We start from the raw sequence: 24,289 nt of genomic DNA on the forward strand, positions 1-24,289 counted from the left end.
CAAATTCAATAGAGTGCGGTTCCGCACAACCAAATGATGTGAAAAGCGCATTAGGACAGTATGCATTGGCTTCATCACCAACTTCGGAGATCGAATGCAAGATGCACCGACGCCTTAGGGAAGCACAAATAAAAAAATAACATAAAAAAGTGCTTCGCTAGCTGGTGACGGCTGATTTTAAAGTGGTCCCAGCATCTTTCATCTGTCTGGTTTGGCATTTTTCAGTGTAAAAACTGCATGAAACCAAGATGTGTAGAGGAACACTAATATAAAGGTGTCTTTTGTAGATCTTCACATCCAGAGCTATGGATAAAAACCTATTGCATATATATATATGAACCATTTATGTGGAGCGAGCTAAAGGCCATTTGCCAGTCAAGAGGCCTGCTGGCTCTTATAGTCCCACAACAGCCACAGGTTCCCTAATTTTATTTTACCATCTCCCCAAAAAAAAATAAAAAAAAAATTGAAATCAGATTTCCAAAATTATATTGTGGTTAAAAATAAAGTATACTATTGTGTACTGGAGGGAAATAGTATCTCAGAAACAAGTTAAATTACACATATTAATAGAATCCTTTCACACAAGAAAACATCTAACAAAGCCAACACGAATGAATGAGGCCTAGCAGGAAATGAACTTGGCTGCATTATTTGCAATGCTGTGTGCTACCATATCTGTTAAGGAGCGTTGACATGGCAGAATTATAATGAAATCAGCATTTCCTCCTTAACAGGAACACTTTTGTATGTTAAGTGAAATTAACTATAATTCAACCCCTACCGTATTTTCATACCATATGATATGTACTCTATTGTCTTACCTGTTCAGATCAGAAGTTGCTTACTGCACGTGGACATAAAACTGTAAAAGTTATTCCCACATCCCAAGTCATTTTCTGGGTTCAAGTTTCACTCTAATCTTAAAAACACCTATATTGTATTATCAGTTTTAAGATAATCCTGTTGAAAATTTCGGTTAGTATATTATGTTTATGTCACTGAAGCTACAGCAATCCATGCAGAGGTTTAAAGATGATAACGGTCAATTTGGTTGACTTTGGCTAATCTAGGCAGATATTGCAGCGTGTATCACCAAATCGAATAAATGTTATCCAATCACAATCTAAACCAGATTCGGTTAGCCAGGATGCAAATCTAGGGGTTGTATATGGTATCATCAGCTAAACAAAACCAGGACACTAAACCAGAGTGCTTCACCAATTGGCACAAGGTATGTGAAAATGATGCTACGTTGTATATGGCCAAATCACGGACATGATCTGCCTGGGTAACTGGCCCTCCGCTGATAGCAGCATCAGGAAATAACAAACAAAATATATTTTGTTTTTCTTGTGACATAAGTTATATTTTAAATAACCTAGAATATCTTCAAATACATCACTGAGGAATTCTACTAATTTCACACCATTACTTTTTGTGTATAATGACTGCGTAACCTGCAAACACAAGATCTGAATGAAAATAGTAAAAAATAACAATGAAAAACGATATATTTAAATTATGCATGCAAAGATTCCTTTACATAAAATAATGATTATGGGATACAGGAATGTTGTATACCAACATAAACACCTATGTTCATTATTTTGTAAATATATATTTAATATAGCAGCCTAGCGCATTCTGTGGAACTATAGCTGCCATGTCTCAATGAGGGTAGGTCACAATTGCAGCCATGAGTTTTAGGTAAGTTGCAGTTATATTGTTACCCTATTACCAGAAATAATGGTTCTACTAGTACCATGTAAATTAGGTATGGGACCTTTTGGTTCCTATGACCCCATACCCACTTACGCTTGCAGCGTTAACAGCATTTTTGTTGGACACGGCCTGTTCTATTTACTTACTTTCAATGCTTTGGGGACAGAGGGTTCCCACTCACACAAGCACTGTGTTTGACACGCACCATCCCCGTTGTCTTCCTATTGCCTGTAACCTGTTCCAAAATTTTATTTGGTAATAATTATAGTGTAAAGTTCTCTATGTTACGTTAAACAAAGAAACTCCCTGTGCCGAAAGATGAAAATCTGTAAATTATTTGTTTCATGCAAGTGTGCTCTTTTACACTGCTGTGTTTTTCCCCCCTATTTTGTGATTTGGGGTGGGTGGGGCGATTTTAGTCAGTGACTAAGCAGGTATGTTGATGGGCTAGGAGGAGTATTATGCATGACAAAATGCAGGACTCTTGCCCTTAAAGGGTAGATTTTGAAGTTTAAATAAAAAGAGAAGTGGAGGTGTTGCCCATAGCAACCAGACTGTAGCAATCATTTCCTAAACTGTATTATGAGAGCTATAATCTGATTGGTTGCTATGGGCAACACAGTCACTTTTCTTTTTCTCAAGCTCAAATGAATCTACCACAATGGCTCAGATTGCAGTGTGGCTCATGGGAAACTTGATATTTACAGTAAAGAAGTAGTTAAATCATGTAGCTGGAAGCAGTTTTTTTTTTTTTTTTTTTTTAAGGGTGCACTACACCCCTGTTATAGTTCAGAATCATGAAACCCTTTATTAGAAAAGGTCTGTGAAACATATTGGAAGTGAATGTTATTCATCTACTTATTGGTATTCATTAAAATATATTATAATTGCATTTTCTCTGCCAAGATTTAGATAAAAAAAAAAAAAAAAAAGTATCTAGTTTGTGGATAAAAGGCCAATGCCATCAATGGTACAATGTTTATTTGACTTTTTAAAAACTTAATAAAAATAACCAGCTAGTGAGGTGCTAGTGTTCACAGCGCTCCAATCACTCCCTGCTAACACACTGAAGTGAATGGAAAACACTCATCCTCTGCCACGCGGGAACGATTAATCTTTGAAATCGCACCATGCAACGTTTTATGTGCCCTACTGTGTGACAAAGGATGCGCGTTCCCTATCTACTTCAATGGGTCAGCATTTATCATCAACCTTTATTTACAGGGTGCCACAAAGGGTCCGCAGCATCGTACAAAGAGCATACGTCATAATGGTATTACATAGCATTACAGGACAATACAATAGAGCACGATTTGAATGCTACGGCCGCTAGTGTATTTCCAGCTGGAAAAGTGCTAGAGTTCAAAAAGCCCGTCTGACACAAGCCTAAACAACCATTTATAACTATTTGATACAAACCTACATTGAAGCAAACGTGTTGACCTATGTACCTCCATGCTAGATGGAGGGTGAAATCAGAAGATTACAACTTTGCACATAAATTATAACAGCAATATAAACTATATGACAAAATAATTTCTTGTGAAGGAAAATCAATTTAAAACAATAATATAAAAGTTGCATTTGTAAAAGTGTATATTACAGATGGCTGTTTCTGTAACATTTAATCCCATTTGAAAAACCTGTCAGGAGCCTATGTATTATTGGCTTAACGTTTCAGCACCAAGGTCAGCGAGCAACATGAATACTGTACTGTACTCTGCAGATATACAGCAAACACAAGTCTCTAATAAAAAAAAATAAAAAATAAAGCATTAGTGAGAAGGCAGGAGTGAGCATTTATATTGTCCAACGCTCCTTAAATATTGAATAGAAATTATGGATGCTGGTTGTGGAAGCACATTACTGTGTGGGTGAGAGGGTCTGCAAAATAAACCAGTGTATTGGTACAAATGACATTACAGGCTTTTGCATGGAAATCTTATTAAGAAACAAGGTCCATTTTTTTACCCAATAACAATCCAATCCCTTTGTCAGAGATACACATCACCCTGTCACCTGCTCACACAAATCCCAGTGCTCATTGCTACAATCAGACAATGAAGAAATCAGTATGGTCAAAGATCAAATCACTTTTATGATTTTTTTTTTTTTTTTTAAATATACAATATAAAACAATACGTTTCTTTTTGTACATTTGAACACCGTTGGCACATTGAACAGCTTCATTGTCAAACATATTGCGGCATTTTGTGTGTTCCAGTTTTATTTGTTACATTCATACATACTATGAGGTGTTTGATAATCTGAAATATGCAATGTCCAGTCACGGGTCCAATACCCAATGATCCGCTTAGTTTCCCTGCAACAGAAACACAAATAGGCTACAGGTAAAGATGCTGTCATGAAATTTAAAATAAGCTGTATTCCCAGCTACACAAATAGGTGTGTTGCAAAATGACGTATCAGAGCGGCTTAAAAAATAAATAAAACCCAACATAAATGACTAAAAGCCGCATACATCTGCTGAAAATGCTTAATAGGACTGCAATACTTTGCAGCAATACCGCCCCCCCCCCCCCTTCCCCCTGGGTGTTGTATTTCAAACATACACATTTTAAATGTAAATCACTGCCTGCATCACGGTAAAGTGACACAAATGGTTTTCAGTTTAATAAAAGGGAGATTTGTACAAATGTGATATACAGATCCTCAACTCTATTAAATGATGGGGTATTTAGGAAATTAGTAAACATAAAAGTTTCACTAATTACGTGCCCTCCTTCCCAGGGTGGATTAATCAACAAAGAAATATTACAAGCACTTTGGGTTAGTGATCATCTGGAACCTGCAATCAAAAATACTCCAGAACCTAGACCAGAACAGGATCTGCTATTCATGTCACCTTGGAAACGTGACTTACGGATCAGGAAGATGAAGTTTAAGCCCCTGTGTGTGTGTGTCTTATATTAGCAAACTAAAAATAAATAAATAAATATGTGAGTTGTCTTCACACCAGTAAAGTGGGTTTCCCTTAACCCTTTGACTACCAGCAAGCAGGCCGCAACATGTTGCAAACCTTTCCAACACTAAATAGATGAATGGTGCAGTGCTCCTTAACAATCCGTGCTGAACGGCAAAGAACCCAAGTGCTTTAGTCTGTTTTCCTGTCAGCAGCCTTGTGAACTGGACTTAGGCCCCAGTTTTCAAGTTGATCATGGACATTTGTTGGTTATACCTAGAATAGTCCTCACCCAACCCTACCCAAAGCCCACACCTCCGCCTTAACGGTCCAAATTTATAGTCCAGTGTCCATTAGATTCCCTGGTCTCTCCTTCATTCTTCAGATCCTGGAAGACCTGTGTGAAGTAATGTGGGTCAGAGTTGATCTGCAGCATTTTGGCACTCATACGGTCAATGATGCTCAGGCAGCGTTGCCAGAAGACTTCTTTGTCGGTCTCCACCAGGAAGGGCTTCAGGGGGTAGGAAATCTCATTCCCCATATATGAATAAGCCAAGTAGAGGCAGGTGAGGAAGGCGGCTTGTAGCTCATACTCACTGGCAAGTTCGTCTCCAATGGCCTCTCTGCAGAGCAGGTACACAAACACCAGGTTAGCAGGCGTGATAAAGCCTTGGTCTTGCCAGCCTTGCAGAAGCAATGAGCGATCAACATTACGGAACCACATAGTGGGTTCCCCTGGGCTCAGCTCTTTCAGTTTATAGCACCGGCGACAAACAAACTCTCCCAGACATCGAAGGAGTTCACCTGTGGATGCTTGAACAATAACCCGACGCGGTGAGCAGAGGGAACGGCCACTTGCCTGTTTCTGCACTGCCACCAGCTGCTGCTGCTGGATCTTCTGTCCTTCAATGGAACCTGGGGGCACCGTGGGCACGGGCACCGCTTTAGGTTCCCTGCGACCAGGACTGACCTGGGATTTGCGCAGGTTCTCGTGGTTGAGCTGCTCCACTGGGTTGTTGTTGTTGGGCAGCAGCGGGCCATTGATGGGTCCAGGGTTCGGGTTAATTTTCTTGGCATTTTTCTTCTTGGCAGAGGCCGCCACTAACCTCTTCCAAGTGAGCGCCGAGATCAGCACAGAATGTCTCTTTAGGCTCTTTTCCGGTTTGCTGCCTCCATTCTTGCTATTGGGAATGGCCAGGTAGCCACCACCGACTCCAGGGGGCTCGGGCTTCTTGTCATCCAAGGGTCCGGCCTTACCAGGAGCAGGGGACAAGGATAGTACTGTGCCCATGATCAAGGCTCCCTACTGGCACCAAGCAAACGAATGGTAAGAGGGTGCAGCTGTGACCTGGACTGGCACTGAGATCTGTGATTGAGATGGGTGAAGTCTGGATGTCCAGTTACCCTGTGCAGAGCTCGGGTAGCCACAGCCTGGTGCAAATCTGTACAATGCAATCAATGCACTCCTGGTTCGTTTAGGGTGGATGCAGAATATTCCCCTGTTCCCGGCTTGTAAGGGGTGTGGGTTAACCCCACGCCCGGTCCTTGCAGCTGGTGCGGAGATTGGTGCAATCCCGGGGTGCTGGCAGCCGGGGACGTGGGCTCCTGCAGCGGGTGTGGTGATTGGTGCAGTGCCCGGGGACGGCGGGGTGCTGGCAGCCGGGGACGTGGGCTCTGACTGCCGCTCCTCCCGCTCCCCTGTGCGCTCTGCAGCATCCAGCGCACGCAGCCCGAGCTCTCACACTCAGGGCGGCACCCGATCCACAGCGTCCGGCCAATCAGAGACGTGAGTGGACCAGAGCGACGGGCGGCTCCGCCAATCCCAGGCGGAGAGTGGGGGGAGTGTGGCTGTGGTGGGGGTCGTGCTGCTGGATGCAGCTTTGCGGGTGGGTGTGGGACTGCATCACAAACACGGACACGGGTGCTGGCGTTCCTTATTGTGACGCGTGGATACGGCCACGTTATTGATACAATACACCCCGTAGTTAGGTTACCTGCCTGCCCGCCGGATATAACGGTAAATCGGGGATATGTCGCCAACAGCAAAATGGCGATTGGTTTCGTGAGGTAAACATTCCTTTACCTCATAATCTCTGTAACAACCAAGCCTGGAATCCATTAGCCAACGTGGTAGGGCAATTGCTGGCGCCCCCCACCTCAAATATCTTACTGAGCAGTTATGTGACGTCATTGTACACCCCCTGAATGTATTAAATGACGTCATGTGGGCACCCTGTGATGGCAGGCTGCTGGGTTACCCTGTCAGAGAGCTGGCAGCCTCTCCCTAGGCAAACATACTAATTACAAAGCACACCAATCTCTAGAGCTGCACCATAATTACAGATAAAGCAGACTGGACTATCAATTACAAATCAGTCACAGGTGGAAATTGCATTTAAGCAGAAATAGGCACATTTAGTATTGTTTTATGGTGTTTTCTGTGTTCTTGGTTGCAGTAACATATATAATAACAGCATGCAAAGATCATCACAATAAGTAAAGCTCATGAAAGTTACAAAACTGAAAAAAAAAAAATTTTTTTTTAAAGGATATTTTATAACCTGGGCCTGGATCTGTATTTCCATTAAGGTGGAGTCACACAGGGCTGCAAAATGCTACCAGTGAGGTAGCTAAATGCAATCCCTGCCGTTCCCTCATCATTATGTGTCTCCTGGGCAGTTTCATTCCAAATTTATTGTTATGTGTCTCAGTACCAGTCTGTGTGCAGAAATACCTCCACAGTTTTCAGGGCGAGGGCACTGGTGCTGTATTCTGGCAGCAGACAGAGGTATATGGAGGGGGGTGATGCTGACACACAGGTATCATTGGTATCTATAAGAAAAGTATCACCTGTACTCATGGCCGTATTCCTTAATGTTAGACTAACAAAAAAGGACAAAGTTTCTTTGGCATCCACATTCGGACAACATTTATATAGAGGTGCCAGTCTGTACCGGTGGCACTTTTAGGTATAACTGCGAGCGTCACCTGTGCACCTAGGCTTATTTTTGGTATGATCAATTTCTAGTTTCAGGTTACCCAACTGTACTCAATAATACTTAATAGAGACATATAAAAGTCTGTATTCTTGGTAGTTTAGAAACCTTGCCTGTGGTTGCCAAAATCATTGGGGATCATGTATATAATGTATGTGTAAGGCTTTATATTTGGCAAGACACATCTGAAGATCATAGAAAATAGTTTAAAACATAAACTGCCTGAGTGTAGTTTTGTTTGTTGTAACAGTGTTAGAATGTGGGAAAATATTATTTTATAACGCATTCTTATGGGATCATTGTTACCTTACCAAAACACGTTAAAAAAAACAATAATTACCAAAAGCTTTTTCAAGTACTGTAAGAACAATACACATTCAGGGAAACAAAAAAAAATCAGTTTTGGGGGAGTTCCATAAGTTATACATTATAGCAGAATATTACTTACCTGGGGACTGTCGTTCAGACTGGTCCACTGATGTCTGCCGCTGTCCAGTTGAACTTTCCTCGTTTTTCCCGGCAGCCCTTTGATGGACAATATGCTGTTTGAGAAAAACTTAATTCTGAAAAGACCTAAATGTGTCAGACATCAGCAAACCTGCCTAATCAGTAAACTGACATTTCTTCCTTCTGGTGCTTGCTAATGAAAGGATCATCTCCACAAATACTTCTATAATACCATTGCAAAAAGGATTTTTCAATGGCAAACAGACAAGTGGTGAAAATCGAATAGACCACCTAATCCCAGGTATGTAGTAATAATGGAATTCCAACAAATATTAATTTCAGTTTTGGGTGGAATTCACCTTTAAGAACATAAGTTTTTATCTGCAATACACAGGGATATGTGATCCCTATACTAAACAGACAACTGTGTAAAATATTCTTTGTAATGACAAACTAAACTGAGGCTCATGATCATATGTTTATGCTTAAGTTATTGTGGTAGTGAGTAACGGGAAAAGCTTGTAGGTTTAGTTATTCAGCTCACTCCTGAATATAAATAGTATTACAGAGTTTGGAACTTCATATCTCCATGTGTATTACTGATCAAACACCCAAGATAGAAAATAATCTCATCTCAAGAGTCCTTAACGTTGCAGTGATGTCTTTTATTCTGTCCAAAGCTTGATTGTACTAAAGGATATCAATATTTGTAATGCAAACAGATTTTATATATATCAAGTACTTGAACAATTATCTTATCAACATGGTGTATGCAGTGTTCAATGCTCCTTATTGTTCCTAGTTGTTGATAATTGTTTGTTTCCTGAGCTAAATATCAAAACGCAATAAAAATATTTTAAAAAATAAATAAAAGATATTTGCAAGGAAATTGATAATGGACCAAGAATGGCAAATACTTCCACATCTTGCTTCCATTAATTTTCCATTTAGTATCAATAATCCGTATGCTTTGATCTGCTCACTGACTGCACTGAAAGGTGTGCCAATAGTTTTAAAGATAATGAATTAGGATTTGTGTGTTTGTTTGAGTGATTTCTGCCTGTGACCTATCACTCGCTATCCTCCCTACACAAGAATATGAGCATCACCTAATAAAGATCACACAGAAAGAAAACTCTTTGTACAAATAGAGTTCAAGTTGAGAGCTGAATGCACCATGACAGCTTCTCCTTTTTCATATGGATCAATCATCCTTTTACCACATGTATGCAGGGTTCAGCTTGTGGCAGGGTTTAGGTACACAGTTGGATTGCCATAGCTGATAATAATAGTAATAATACTCAGAACCTTTATTCTACCCTCCTGTAAGTTTCTCTGACTTCCAGCTAAAGCTGGGTACACACTACACTGTTTTCGTCCAATAATCGGCTCAAACAGCCAACATACGACCGCTCGTTCAAAAGTCGGGTCAGTGTGTGCAGTGACACGATGGTCGAAAGTCTGCCCAAATGGACGATTATCGTCTCATTTGGTTGGTTGTACTGTTTAATATTTTCGTTCCAATCTCGTTTCCGTTGTGTAGTGTGTATAAACTTCCGACCGATCCACAACAGTGAGTACGAAATTACAGTCATTGCTCACGACAACATGGCCGTAAAAAGTCGCTAAAGGGACGTCCGCTCTTCCCTTTATCGTCCTAAACAAGGCTAGTGTGTATGCAGTCCATGAACTGAGCGATCGGAACATCGATCGCATGTAAAATCGCTCGGCGTAAAAAGTTGGTAGAAATTTCTGTAGTGTGTACCCAGCTTAAGTTAATCCTTTTAAGCCATCTAGAAGTTCCCAGAAATAGGGATACACTTGGGCATGTTTCCTATCCACCCAATTGTACAACATATCTGCCAAAACAGCCCCAGTGTTAGTGTGTACATCACCTCTCTATTCCTCACAGTGTGGGGATAAACCAGTGTTGGCTAACCTGCGACAAGTCCCAGCCTGCTTTGCCCATATATAGCAGCTTATTGCTGGAAGGGTATGCTGGGACTTGTAGTTTCACAACACCTGGAGTGTTACGGGTTAGCCAACACTGGGATAGACTGTCTGAGCTGGCTGTTGGCTGGGACAGTTAATTGCGGTACAGTAAGGAAGGGGGTGGAGCTGACAACTCACCATGAAAACGGTTTCCAAGAGTTGACATTTCTGGGAGTCAGACGCTATTGCAGGATGGGCAGCAAAGTTCCTAGAAAACTTAAGTTCTTGTTTTAAATAAAGAATTCGTGGCTACATTTTTTTTTATTATAGAATAACAGGAACATGTAGAAACTACCAAAAAAGTATAATCTCATATTTTTGTCAATTTCATTTAGGTGCCTCATCAGGTACTGCAAGTAAATGTAGGACATGATAACTTTGTTTACCCAGGTAAGTAAATTTTATTCTGTCTGTAACAGTCATTTTTAGTGGACCAAAGCTGGGTACACACTACAGGTGTGTCAATCAACTATCGTGCCATTCACACGGTAAACGACTGTTCGGTCCGATATTGTATTGGTGTGCTCGCTCCCATGATCATGTTTTATCGTACCAAAGCACATTTTAGCATTTTATTTTATAAACTGACTAAAAATCACTGTCAACGATGGAATGATGTCGGGGAAATGTGGAAGTGTGTACACACTCACAACCAGCAGTGTAGGCAGATCTCTATAGAGTGTGCAGAGTCACAATTTTTCAGCAGATGGTTATAAGCCCAGGATTCTAATCCTTTCCCATTACACTCAAAATTTCACTTTCCTTTTATGTTTCATCTACCAGGGAATAACATACTTAATGTCTACAGGACCTAAAATGACCTAATCTGGGTGTTAGTACTTAAAATAACCTATTTTGAACGCATAAGAACCTAAAAGATCTAATTCTGTTACTTAAGTTGAAACTATATAAATTTACAGTGGAAATGTGTTTTTAAAAGAAGGCAGGCAGTTCCAGCATCCAGCTTGTGTGATTTGATTTCTGATTTGAGTGTATTGAACCTACTGTCCACCAAGGTGGTACTGTCACATAATTATATGTGTGTGGTACTGTGCTTGTATGCTGGCTTGTTGCTTCTTGTGTGTTAAGGAATGTCCCAGTGGCTGTATAGAAGGGATTATGCCTAAATGTAAATCTTCAAAAAGTGCTCTACTGCAACAGTGGATTGGAGCTGACAGAAACTTTCCAACTGATGGAAAAGTTATATATTGTCAATCATGCCGGAAACAGGTAAGGTTCGTTTGTTGCATGTATACTAGTATTTTACGCAATTTTTCCTTACTCTGCTAGTTGTAAATGACGTTCAGCATATCCAGACTCTTGAATGACAAACCCCATAATATAATATTAATTTCCAGTGGTGTTTTTGTTTTTTATTTTTGTTTCCTGTAACATCAGTAGTCAGCAACTCATTTGGCAAATGCTGATAGGTGTGCATCTAAACCGGAGCAGAGCTTCTTAAGCTCGAAATTGGGTACAGAACCCAAAGACATGTTTAATCTGCGTCTATGTGCGGCTCTCACTGCCGCCAATATGCCTGTTGGTACAGTCCAGAACCCAGTCCTAAAAACATTTCTATAAAAGTTTTGCAACAGGAAAGTAACAGATGAGTCCTCTTTAAGAAAAAAAAAAGATTTTCCCCAGCTATATGAGAAGTCTGGGGTTATGACAGATGAAGAGCACAGATCTGAAGGTAAATGGTATAGGTGTGTACACATAAATCTGCATGCTCATCAGGATTTTCAGTCGTTGGTAAAATTGCTACAGGAATCTGTTTTTTTTTGTAGTGTGTACCCAGCGTTACTTGTTCCACAGTGTATTTATCTAGATGTTTATGGGTCTGTTGGGAACTTATGTAAAGCCAAAAAATTGTTTTAAAGTGATTGTATTACCAAAATGGTTGTTAAGATATATCAGCTGTGCTTTATATGACTTTGTGTTTTTGGTGTACAGACATACATAAAATTGTGTCTGTTTTCACTGATCACGTGTCCATGTTAATTTTGAAAAGTCTGTGTTGAGCATCCACTACCCATTCAGTAAAGTCATTTTTATAGTATTTCTTTATTGCTTTCTGACCTCCAGCTCCAGAGACTTGACTCTGTAATAAAACTTTTATTTTTCTTAAGTATATTCTACTTACTGCAGCACTAGCTATAAGGGACACTAAACAAAATTGTGCCTTATATAGAACAGCTACTAGTAATATTTAGAAATACAATATAAAAATATCCATGCCTTAACAGAATTAGAAACGTTTGATATTCTGTTTACGTTTACTGTGCAGTTGAATGCAAAGTATTATTATCATTTTCTGCAAAGAGATTCTGAGGACTCTTGATTGTTGAACTGGTTCTTGTACGTCTCTACATTCACAGTGTGGGTATTCCTCAAAATAGGTGTTAATAAGTGTCATATGCAAGCTAATTACTCAGTCATAAAACTGCAAATATGTGGTTGTGAATTAATTCATAGTGTTAGCTTGGAGTAGCTTAGATGAACTCTGTGCCCAGACATGAGTTAAAACAGAGTAGGGGGGAGACTAAATTATTTATCTCTTTGGTCAGGTTTCTAATCTCCTCTGCTCTACCCATGAGGAATTTATGGATAGAGAATTACAGATGAGTACCCAGTACCAATATATGGGATGGGTCGTAAAATCTAAACCCTTAAAATCTCTCTCTAAGGTAATATCAATAGTATCCCAAAACAAACCCCTCACATTCTTGGTGAGTCTCTATAGGGAAACCTGTGGCCTGCTATATGAAGGTAATATCAACTTTGTAGTACATTCTGCTAAGAAGTTAGGCCAGTGTAAATAAACCCTGACTTGAAAGGTGCTTGAAAAGAGGTCATAAAAATGAATTTACATTTACACATACTTTCTAGGTCCGAAATCACAGGATGGGGGGGTTATGGGTATCTGCAGCATGTTTAAAATGTCTTATAAATCTAATAGATTTGTTCACTTTTGGGAGTCACTTTTATATTGAGAAATGTCCCATTATTCATGCCATCCCAGCAGACAGGAAACTAATTATTCGTGAGTTTACCATTTTTGTTGTTTATTCCTTTTTATTTTACAGGAATCTATTGTATTATATCGTTGTATGTCATTTAGTTAATGGTTTTTCATCTTAAGAATTGTGGATTTATTTTCCATATTAAATTACACTGAATAAGTTCAGGTGTGTTCGTACGAATTCGCGTGTCAGATTTAGCTTGGTTTTAGAACGCTACATGGTTGAAATAGAGGAGATCATTTGGTTTGATAACTCTGGGTCAGGGAAGATCATTTGGTTTATGATAACTCTGATGAAGATAATTTATGATTAGTTTAAAGGGAGAACCGAAGGCTTCCTGAGTAAATTGTCAGCTCTTCACATAAAAACCTTGGTGGTGACATAATTGGTAAGGCAAATTTAGTGTGTGGGACAGATAGGGAGAGCTTTAATCACTTTTAAACAGACCAGGTGGTTGTTTTTGATTAACCCTTTGTCACGCAGGCTCAGGTGAGTGCTGGATCGTGACAGTAACTTCAAATGCTAGACAGCCTCTGGATGGAGCAAGCTGCATTATTGGATGGTGTATTGTTTTAGGAGATTAATGTGTTTGCTACAATCGCCAACATACCCAAACACTTTTAAATGGCCAGGATGTTCTGGGATCAGTAGTGCAACATGTAAAAATGGTCAAATATCACATTAATTTTACAAATCAGTCCACACCCCCTGCCTCATGTATGTAGGAATAGCCCTAGTGCTTTCTACCCGGAGCTGATTTATAGACAGGAGCATATATTTTTTTGTGGATGTGATCCCCCTGGGGAACTGAGACCCATACTAATCAGCTTAGGGCTGGTTGGCATTATTGCTGGGGGCCCCATGTTGCATGTTTCCTCGCTATAATGTCACCAGTCATTAATGACATAACCTAGTGGTGATATCAGCATCTTCAGGGGCCTCTCATTTTTTGTCCCCCAGACTTTGCCAAGGTTGGCAGCAGTTGGGATGTTTTGACTTTTATGGTGGGTGTGGCTTATTTATATTTTTAAAACAAACCTGTATAGACGTCAGTCACTCAAGTATATGTAATTTGCGTACTATGCAGACTGACCGGTATCTTGGCATACTTGTATCACATCAGTTCTCAGATGGTAGCTTGGCAAGAGGTTTCCCTATTTCCATTACTTGTATGCCAATATTTTACAGATGTATTGCATGAAATTGCATTTGCATTTCACTTCCAGAGGCAGCGATGCGCTTCATATGAAGAGGTATTTATCACCTCTATTAACAGGCCACCTGAGGCTCAACAGACACAGCCTGCACCAGCTGCTGATGTGTTTTATCGCCTCAGTGATGCTGTTATATAGATGTTCTCTGGATTGTTTATTGTAAATAAAAATGCAAAAGTCTCAGTTGCACACATTTGCAAATGTATGTTAAAGCCACCCGCCACTCCACAGCGCTTTTGCTAATAGGGTGGTCGTGGTCCTAACTCTAAACAGTGAGAGTGCCATATATTTGGGCCATACATATATGTGTTTTAAAATTGAGAGCTAACTTACCCCAGAAGCCTCCAAATAGCAATACAGCGACAGCACTCCCCCTCAACTACTGACACCAACATGCCTCTCAGACAAATACAGAAGTGGAAGTTGCTCAATTAATTTATAGACTCATAGCAGGGGCTTGAAAGGGCGGGGTTATCCTAAAAGGAACAAATGCAGAAAAAAATCCCCCAGCAAACTGCTATAGCCAGCAAAGAACCTGACATTTGTACTGTAAATAAAATTGCAAAAGTCTCAGTTGCACACATTTGCAAATGTATGTTAAAGTCACCCACCTTTTAGGATAACCTCACCCTTTCAAGCACCTGCTATGAGCCTATAAATTGATTGAGCAACTTCCACTTCTGTCACTCACAAAATGAGGATCTGTCACTTTAATTTATCAACTAATATGTTATGAATAATGACGTCTGTTCTGAGAGACACACGTCTCATAAATTGGTCCACATTTTATCTCTAACGGATTGACATGTTGACGGTAGCTGTAAAGATAATGATATCCAAAGGAAGCCCTCCCACTGCCATAAAGACACTCTCACCTTCTTTACAGAGCTTTATCATGTCCCCTGAGTCACCTAATCTGTACACAGCTCGCAAGTCACCTGTCATCCAGCAGTGCCCTCAGCTGTGTGAGCTGTGGGCTCGATAATATACATGCTGCAGCCGTCACGTGGCGATCTCACATGCGTATTCTGCGTCCAGCTAGAATTATGCTATTTTAAGTATTCATACTTGTATTACTGGATGATTTACAATTCTGCCACTAACGGTATTAAATGCTTTGACATTTTTTGGAAACATTAGGTATAAAATTGAGTAGAGATGTCAAAGGAATAGTAAGCAGCGTGGAAATTGCAGCTCAGAACTGTTCATGCCAAATTTACCAGCATTTCAGACTTGCCCGAGCTTTATACTGCAGCTCATGGAAACAGTAGAGGTGTCCACGCTCCAGGATCGATAGCCCTGATACCCGCCCATATTTGAGAGTGGTTACATATTCTGCAGAGAGCGCTTGTCTGAAAGAGCCCTAATGTTTACAGCATTTCAAGGAGACCCCGGATCATTCACTGAACTCTCCTTACATTGTCTAATGATAATGTGTAATATTTGTGTAATAATATGTAATATGAGGGCACATTAAAGTAGAATAGCTCAAATTTTAATGTGTTATCCTAGTGGATCTGGTACAAGTGTGGAGTTCAGAGGTAGCACCAGGCACTAGAGTGCAGTTTGGTATGGCTGGTTCCAAATATTAAAATAACGTACAAAGGGACTAAGGGGTGAATAGTAGAACCACTTTAATTACAGACATCACTTCTTTTCACTGTTATTTTTTCCTAGTGCTCAGGGAGTAAGCCTTGCTGCACAAAGAAACGTATTAATACATATAATAGCCCCACGAGGAGCAGACATTTGATTGTTCAGCCAATATTAAGGAACACTGTCATCAATCTTGTATTACATTTATATATTTTTTAAAGAAGATGGAGGAGGGGAATAGTGGTCTATTATATGTACATGATCAGCCCCAACTTTAAAACCACTGACAAGTGAAGTGAGTAACATTGATTATCTTGTTACAATGGCACCTGCCAAGGGGTGGGATATATAAGGCAGCAAGTGAACAGTCAGTTCTTGAAGTTGATGTGTTGGAAGCAGGAAAAATGGTCAGTGTAAGGTTCTGAGTGACTTTGACAAGGGCTAAATTGTGATGGCTAGATGACGGGGTCAGAGCATCTCCAAACGGCAGGTCTTGTGTGGTGTTCCCGGTATGCAGTGGTTAGTATCTAGCAAATGTAGTCCAAGGAAGGACAACTGGGGGAACTGACGACAGGTCCATGGGAGCCCCAGGCTCATTGATGCGGGTGGAGAGCAACAACTAGGCCGTGATCCACCCAGGATCACTCATCATCCTCACACTGTCACTGTGCATATTAATGTGCAGTACCATTGAAATAAACTTTCTGCAAATAAACTTTTATGATGATACTGAAGTAATTTACAACCCTTACTGATTTTCTTGTGTCTTTCTAAAAGTAGATTTTTGGCAAAACCCAAAAAGAATGAGGAGCAAGACAGTCCTCTTCATACAATAAATACCCTTTTTCTTTGGTCATAATCCTGCCCTGCTATGTTTAGCCTTTGCAGTCTGTATTATGTTAAAGGAACACTAAACCCCAAAATGTACATTTTCAGATATAGACCATGAAGGTAAATCATATGACAGCATGGACTTATTTAGCTAGGCATAAGCTTTCCAGTTATTTTATGACTCTCGTTCAGCTCAGTAATGCACAGCCTTTGATATGTGTTAATGTCAAATAATCATTTACTTGCTCTTTAACTGATAGTGTAACATTGCCTGTGGAATGTTAAGGGACAATAGATTCATGTTGTGGAGATCTCCCTGCCGAGCCGTGGTCACATCACAGCACTGCGGCTGCTCCGTTTATTCGGGCTTCCTGAGGCCGAGTCCTGGCAGTACAGAGCGTTCTGAATGAATTCTCCCCCCTGTAGCTCAGCTCTTTCTTGTCCTCCACTATTATATGCACTGTATGTAGTCTATTATTCTGTCGCTGCTCATTTATATAAAAGCAGCATTTTTAGCTGCACTCTGAATCTGGGCATTTCCAGAGAACTAGGCAAAGAAGGTTTTTATATTGTGTCAATATGTATAATACAATATGCACTACATATACGTCACATGACTAGGTGACAACTGTTATGGTGAAGAGCATTATGCTATACAAAGCGAATACAAGGCCTGATTCAATAAGGCACACAAAGCAAATGAAATATGCATTTTTTTTAAAAAATAAATAAAAGCAGGCATATGCACATCCATATTCAAATAGAAGGTGTACATCATCTACCTGCTTTCTCCCATTCCCTCCCACAGTCTGACCTTGAAATCGTAGGCAATAGAAAGGGTCCTTTGAGTTGGAAGATGAATTTGACGGCGTATAGTCCTTTTCTGAGCATGCACAGCACAATGGTATGCAAAATATGGCGCGTATCTGCATTTGTGTTCCTTAATGAATCGCGCCCACAATGTCCTGTCTGTTCAGTAAGCTCTATGCATGGTGGTCCACAGACCAAACCATGTCACAGCAGCCCCCATGTTATTTATTACCTGTGAAAAAGGCTTCATAATAGTTGTATCCATATAAACATTAATGCCAATTACTTGCAGGTAATAACTGAGTGAATTCACTCTGTCTGAATCCGCCCAAGAATCCTTAGCATGATACACACTGGGGCATATTCAATTAGCTTTCCGGTCCGCGGAATCGCGCCGGAACAGCCGCGAAACTTAATCCACGTTACCGCAATAATGTGGATTTTCGATCGCAGCCCATAGGGTTGCGTACGAAAATCTGCGTTATTGCGGTACTGTAATACCGGCAATAACGCGCACTTTTCGCGGTAACGCGCGTTACCGCGAACCGGAAAGCTAATTGAATATGCCCCACTGAGTTAAAGCAAAGAGTGATCCAGAGTTTTGGGCCAGGAATAACTGTAATATCCTGGTTTTCCCAGGACAGTGCCAATTTATTTATTTAACGCAAAATGTTTATTATATAAATACAGGTGACAATAAACATGAATGAAACATTAAAAATACAATATCAACCAGGGTCACTTTCCATTGTAAAAGTATTTTGCCTGACATTGCATGGATCTCAATGCCATGAATGTATATACTGGTTCGGTGGAAGGCAAAACTGGTTTATATTGCGGTCACAGCTGACCTTTATGTACGTCGGACACTCTGCATTAAATTATACTTACTTTATTGTAGGTTTGAAAGTGTTGCTTTGTTTCATTGATCTGCCTGATTTGTTTTACTATGGTCAGAGCACCTAGTCATTCTGGGTGCACAGACGAGACATGATATGGGTGGGGTTTGAACAACCTGTAGCCAATCAGAATAAAGAACAGCACAAAGTATTTGAGCGTAACCACATTCTGCATGTCCGTGTGTAGGTAAGTTTGATGAGAGATGGGCTACGCCAACATTTAGACAATCTGAGAATCTAAATGCTACAAACAGCACATATTATTGATGTGAGGCCCTTGGTGCTAGAAGATTGTGCCAATTAGCTCATATAAGCAACACTGAGATCAGAGGCAGTTACTGAGATTCCACCTGCAGAACTGTTCACACAATAACTGCCATGTTACACTCTGTACATCATACATATAATAAAGACCTATACATGCAGCAAACTCATAGTAAACAGTTTATATCCATTCTGCTATAAAATAGTTTCCAATAAACCAGTATTGCAATAGTGGTTTGGTAGTGCAGCAGATGTAATTCTATGAATATATTTTATTGATACTTTAAGTTTTAATAGAGATGAATATATTTACTTGGTAAATATAAACCATACAATTCTCTGCTGCATACACTAGACCAAATTCGGCCTGAGGGATAATACATTTACGCTGTTATGTGATCACACAGATATCTAGAATTCTAACAATTTTTGAGTAGCCTGTGATTTGGAAAGTGCAGACATACTGTATATATTTAGCAATGGCGCCAGACTTCCCATATACTATACCACCTTAGAGCCATATTCAGGGTCCTGGTAGTGTTTTGTCATTTTAAATTCCCACACAACAATACAGAGATGGAAGTTGCATTCACAGCAGGTGCTTGTAGGGGAGGGGGTCACACAAAACCAAACAAATTATGTATGTTTACTTTGCCACCAATGAAGGCAAAGCTGGAAATATTCATAGTCACCTCCTCTCCAGAATGTCTGGGAGACTCCTAAATATCTAGGAGAGCAGTGTAACCTCCTGCGTCCAGCTCACTTCCCTAGTGGCTGAAGTGGGACTGACAAATCACAATGAATCGAGTCAACCTGGCCTGCCCCCACTGTATTAGGCTGCAAATAGCAGCAGAAGCGGGGCTTAATTATGCAATTTGTGCAGTCACTTTTTGGTTGGAATCACACTCAGGGGTGGAACATGGGCACCATAACAAAATTTGGGGTAGGGCCTGGAGGTGACCGTCCACCATCGCATGGCTACTTCTGGGCATGCTTAGGGCTGTTCTGCCAAACTGGGCTTCACTGCGCTTGTACTGTTGTACTGTCCACCATGCATGCTTGAGAGGCGTACATTGCTGAGTCCCCTACCTTTCTGGCCCCATTGTGGCCACAAACACTGCCGTGGCGGTAGTTCGGTGGTGGTGAGGCAACAGTACGAATCACTGTGTCAATCCTCCCTTTCTAAATTATGGTGGTCCCATCTTTGGGACCTCCTCCTTCTGTTCACCGGTGAAGTAGAGGTTAGTGTCTGATTTGCCATTAGACCTCAGGACAGCACTGTGTCGCTTTGCCCCTTGCTGCCTCATCACGCTGCTTCAAACCATGATGCAGTGCTGGTTCAGAGTCACACAGCAATAACTATTAGTGCTAGGGCTGTGAATGTAGCCAGAGACGCTGCACAGAGTGTTATGTTGACTCTGTTGGCATTGTCGCACTCTTTTAGGAGGTTGGCTTTTCAGAATCACAGTGCTAATGGTTTACATACTTGGAATTTGAAATATAATTGCATCTGTGGTCTGAAACTTCAGGAGACAGGGCCAACAACACTCGGCAGCTTCTTCACAGCTCAGGCAGCTCTGCCAGAGTTCATCAAGGATCCCATCGGCAGAGTAGAAGGGCCGTACAGGTGAGATTGGTAACTGCGTGGACAGTAACGAGCGCTCCTCACGTTCTGAAGTATAACAAGACAAAAATATTTTATTGCTCAATTGAGAAGTTACAATTCGGCAACAGCTGTAGGCATCCCTTTGCCAGGTTTTGCCCATATAAAAAAGCATGCACAGATTTGTTTTAGTACTTAAGTGATGTTTTTTGGAATCTAGATGACGAAACAGGTAAAAAGGCTCACTCAAAAGTAGATCTCAAATTCCATGTGGAGTGAATGGGATGTGTTTGGGATATATAAACAGAAACTGATGTAATGTAAAACAGTGGTAAGGTACAAATGTATAATTATCAAAACAGGAAAAAAAAAAAAACTTTTCAAGCAAAATTACTGCACAAGGGGATAAAAAGACATTTGAGAGTTATTAAGTAGGAAACGGCATTAAGGATTAAACAATTGACAACCCTGTAAGCCAATTAGAAGAATGACGAAGTGACAAACGCCAACACAAGAAGGCCAATCAACACACAGCTCTGCTGCAGCAGCCTGCAAATCACTCTAAATTTATCAGGGCTCCCAACAGCACCGCAGAAGTGGGTCCCAAGGGAGGAAATCCCACAATTCAAGCAACATTGTTAATATTTGCAATGTATTTTTAAAATTATTGATATAAAATATGTCTGATATTTATCACTTGCGTGAATGTACTGAAGCATCTTGCAAAATCTGTACAAGTTGCTCTCCCTTCAAACTTCCTGTTTATCTCCTTATTGTAGTTTCCTGTGTTGGATGTATTAATTGATGCTTCATAACACCAATCTCTTCAATTAATTAATACATACAATGCTAAGTGGGATGATCATGGGTAGATCATAGTCTGGTCTTTTTATTGTTTGTATTTAGTTCCAAAAATATATGCAGTTTGGTGTTTGTTGACCAAAGTTTGGAATTGGATTAAATACTGAAGGAATTGTGCTTGGTCATATTTACATTTTGTTTATAAGACAAGCAGTGCACTGGTTCCCAATGGGTTAAATCTTATCATAAATGCTCTTATATGTAATAAAACAAGCTTGTAGCATGCAGTTCCAGGCATTAGCCAGCAGGGTGTGCATGTACACTGTTACATTCAGGTGCTGGAGCACATGTTCTCAATCTGCTGTCACAAACGTGAGCAGAGCAAATTACTGACCCTGAGAACTGAGCCGAAAGACAGGCCATGTGCTCATATTCCGATACATGCAGTGTTGAGACAGAGAAGGATTATTGTGTACTTTGTTCACTCATGTTGTTTAGATTCCAACATTTCCCCTTTAAGTCAGTGAAATAATTCAGCAAATAAAAATATCATAACATATCTTGATATAATGAGTACTTTATTACTAATATGAGTGGTACTGGGGTGTAAGCTATGTTTTTTTTCGCAGAAACTAAATTAAAGTAATATGTGATCTTTTCTTACCCAGGATGCTACTTAAACTCTAACCCATTCTCTCACCATCTCCCGGTTTCACTAATGCAACCTACTGCTATCTGGTATTCCGCTCACCCATCTATCCCTTCTTCAATCCATTGAGGCAGCAAGACTGATCTTCCTCTCTCACCGCTCCACGTCTGCTGCACCACTTTATAAATGCCTACACTGACTCCCTGTATCCTCCAGAATCCTATACAAATTATTCACCCTTACCTACCAAGTCCTCAACAACCCCACCCCTTCATACATTTCAAATCCCATCGTCATATACTCTCCCCTCCATCCTCTTAGATCTACCTCTGACCTGCGCTTTGTCCTGTCTCTGGTAACCGCCTCTCACTGCCGTCTACAGGACTTCTCCCGTGCTGCTCCCCACTTATTGAATTCCCTACCACACCTGATCAGACATTCCCACAGCCTTCAAATCTTTAAAGCTCTCTTAAAACCCGGTGTAGATGTCATTGTGCGCAGTGGGACTTAAAGGTGCCCCCTCTAGGCAATGGGCTGTCACCTGGTCCTCTGGCCAAGAGGTCAGCTGCTTGAAGCCTGAGGTGCTATGTGCCCCCAGTGCTGTCTGAGCTGGGGGGAGGGCCTTAGCACTACAACACCTTGATTTTTGAGTGGCACCACTTTTCTTTTGCTCGGGTGCAAGGATAATTTTTATATTTTTGGCTGAGAGGCCAGGGCCTTACTTGGCACTATTTATTTATGCACCCCCAGGGGAGCTGAAGAATCTGTTCCCCTGGGGATAGCTTCAGCCTACCTGGGGGAGAAAGGTGGGCCCGAGGACCTTGGCCTCCTAAGGGGCATTTTGGCTCCAGGGGGTCGGGCAGGTCAAGGGACCCTCCCTAGCTTCTTTATTATGGTTACCATTTCTTACTTTTATATTCTCCATTGCTATATTCTCACTCTTAGCCTAGTCCCACCTATATTACTGACATTAATGCACCCTCTCAACTGTCCCAAATCTGCATCTCTTTTGTTTTTCACACTGTCCGATGCTGTGGAGCACTGTGGCACCTTACAAATCAGCGATAATAATAATATATAATAATAATATCCATTCAGTACTTTTCACATCATGCTTAATTGTCAGCATTTTAAAATAATTTCTAGTGACACTAAATACATAAAGCATGATGCTGTCTAGCCGGATATTTGTGTACTATCACCCCCATCAAGGTCTGATTTGGTTATAATGTAACTTTATATACTACAGTGAAATAAATATTAGCTTGTATTAACCCAGAAAATATGAATAGCTAGTAAAAATGACAGGCATTATACATGGGAGGAATTGTACTGCTCACTTGGTCAGTTTTGAAAAACAGGGATGTTTCTTTGGACAATTGGTAACTATGGATCATGCATTATCTAACCTTGGTCTCGGTGTGTTTGTGAAATCCTAGATTTATTTTTAGATTGTCAGAAAAGGCCCCTCATGTAGCTAAAAGCTTTCAATCATTTATAAACGGCATCAAGCAATGTTTTCTTTGGTATGTCACAGTATGTTTCTGTAATATTTAGTTCCCAGTTGCTTCTGTATTTGTGAATGATCCGTACAGCTGTAAAGTATTCAACCTTGGTAGTTTTACTGTTGTGTCAAATATTATATTGACCTTTACTGCTGAGCGGGTCTCAATTAATGATTTTTTTTTTTAAATTGTGTAGTTCACTTTATGAACACAAGAGGGAGTCTTTATACTGCATTTGACATCTCTAGTTGGTTTGCTGAAATATGCTTAGACTGTAGCAGGTATGACAAACAAAGGCTTTGGTAGTAGATGGTTTATTAAAGTATTTTTACGCAGTGTAAATGTGCTGTGGATTTTGTCTCGTAAAGGAGACACTAGGGGTGTTGCTTCATATTATTTTGTATGTAAATGCAACAATTTGAAGAATACTCTGATGCACCTAACTCTTGACATGTTAACCCATGCGCCAAGACATAGGTGACTGTAGAATAAACAAAGGTGAATAACATTGCAAAACAGGAGAAAAAAACAATTGCTCTGCACGTGAGGAAGCATGCTACACTTATGTGTACCCGCCCTTACTAAAACTTACTCTTGCTCGCCCCCATTCTGCTCTTCAGTCGTAATAGAACGTAAGTGTGAGATACGCTCAAAGTTACAAACACATTTTACATGTGCAGTACAGAAATGTGTATTTATACTTCCTGTAAATGGACTTAAGTCCATCTCTAAACGTGAGTGTATATTTATTCAGGACAAGTTTAGCTTTTCATTCATCTTTCTTGATTCGAGTTTTACATGTGAGATTATATTATGATGTTAGAAAGAAAGTAAAAGCATTACAAAAAAGGATTATTTCTAATTTTTTTTGTTCTATAATGCAATAAAAGATGGGCAGCTTGTGTTCCTAATGAGGGATTCTTTGCTTTGCGGGTACCCCTTCTTGATCCTCCCATTCTATACCCTCATCCACACCCCCCTCCAAGCTCCAGGAGCTGCTACTGACTACGG

General features: G+C 40.4%; 2 protein-coding genes across 2 annotated transcripts in view; one reads left to right on the top strand and one right to left on the bottom strand.

Moving 5' to 3' along the window:
- Positions 1 to 3,803: 3,803 nt before the first annotated feature.
- Positions 3,804 to 6,398, bottom strand: CDK5R2 (cyclin dependent kinase 5 regulatory subunit 2). Its single transcript, XM_075181052.1, has one exon. The coding sequence runs from the start codon at positions 5,937 to 5,939 to the stop codon at positions 4,971 to 4,973; it is 969 nt and encodes a 322-aa protein (XP_075037153.1). The 5' UTR covers positions 5,940 to 6,398; the 3' UTR covers positions 3,804 to 4,970.
- Positions 6,399 to 6,483: 85 nt separating this feature from the next.
- LOC142098309 (sterol 26-hydroxylase, mitochondrial-like) overlaps positions 6,484 to 24,289 on the top strand; it is a 293,770-nt gene continuing 275,964 nt past the window's right edge. The window contains exons 1-3 of the mRNA XM_075181047.1: positions 6,484 to 6,534; positions 8,168 to 8,392; positions 10,419 to 10,473. Coding sequence (XP_075037148.1) covers positions 10,453 to 10,473 — 21 coding nt within the window. The 5' untranslated portion in view covers positions 6,484 to 6,534; positions 8,168 to 8,392; positions 10,419 to 10,452. The remainder of the gene's footprint in view (positions 6,535 to 8,167; positions 8,393 to 10,418; positions 10,474 to 24,289) is intronic.

This window comes from Mixophyes fleayi, chromosome 7, assembly GCF_038048845.1.
Source record: "Mixophyes fleayi isolate aMixFle1 chromosome 7, aMixFle1.hap1, whole genome shotgun sequence".
Lineage (NCBI taxonomy): Eukaryota > Metazoa > Chordata > Amphibia > Anura > Limnodynastidae > Mixophyes > Mixophyes fleayi.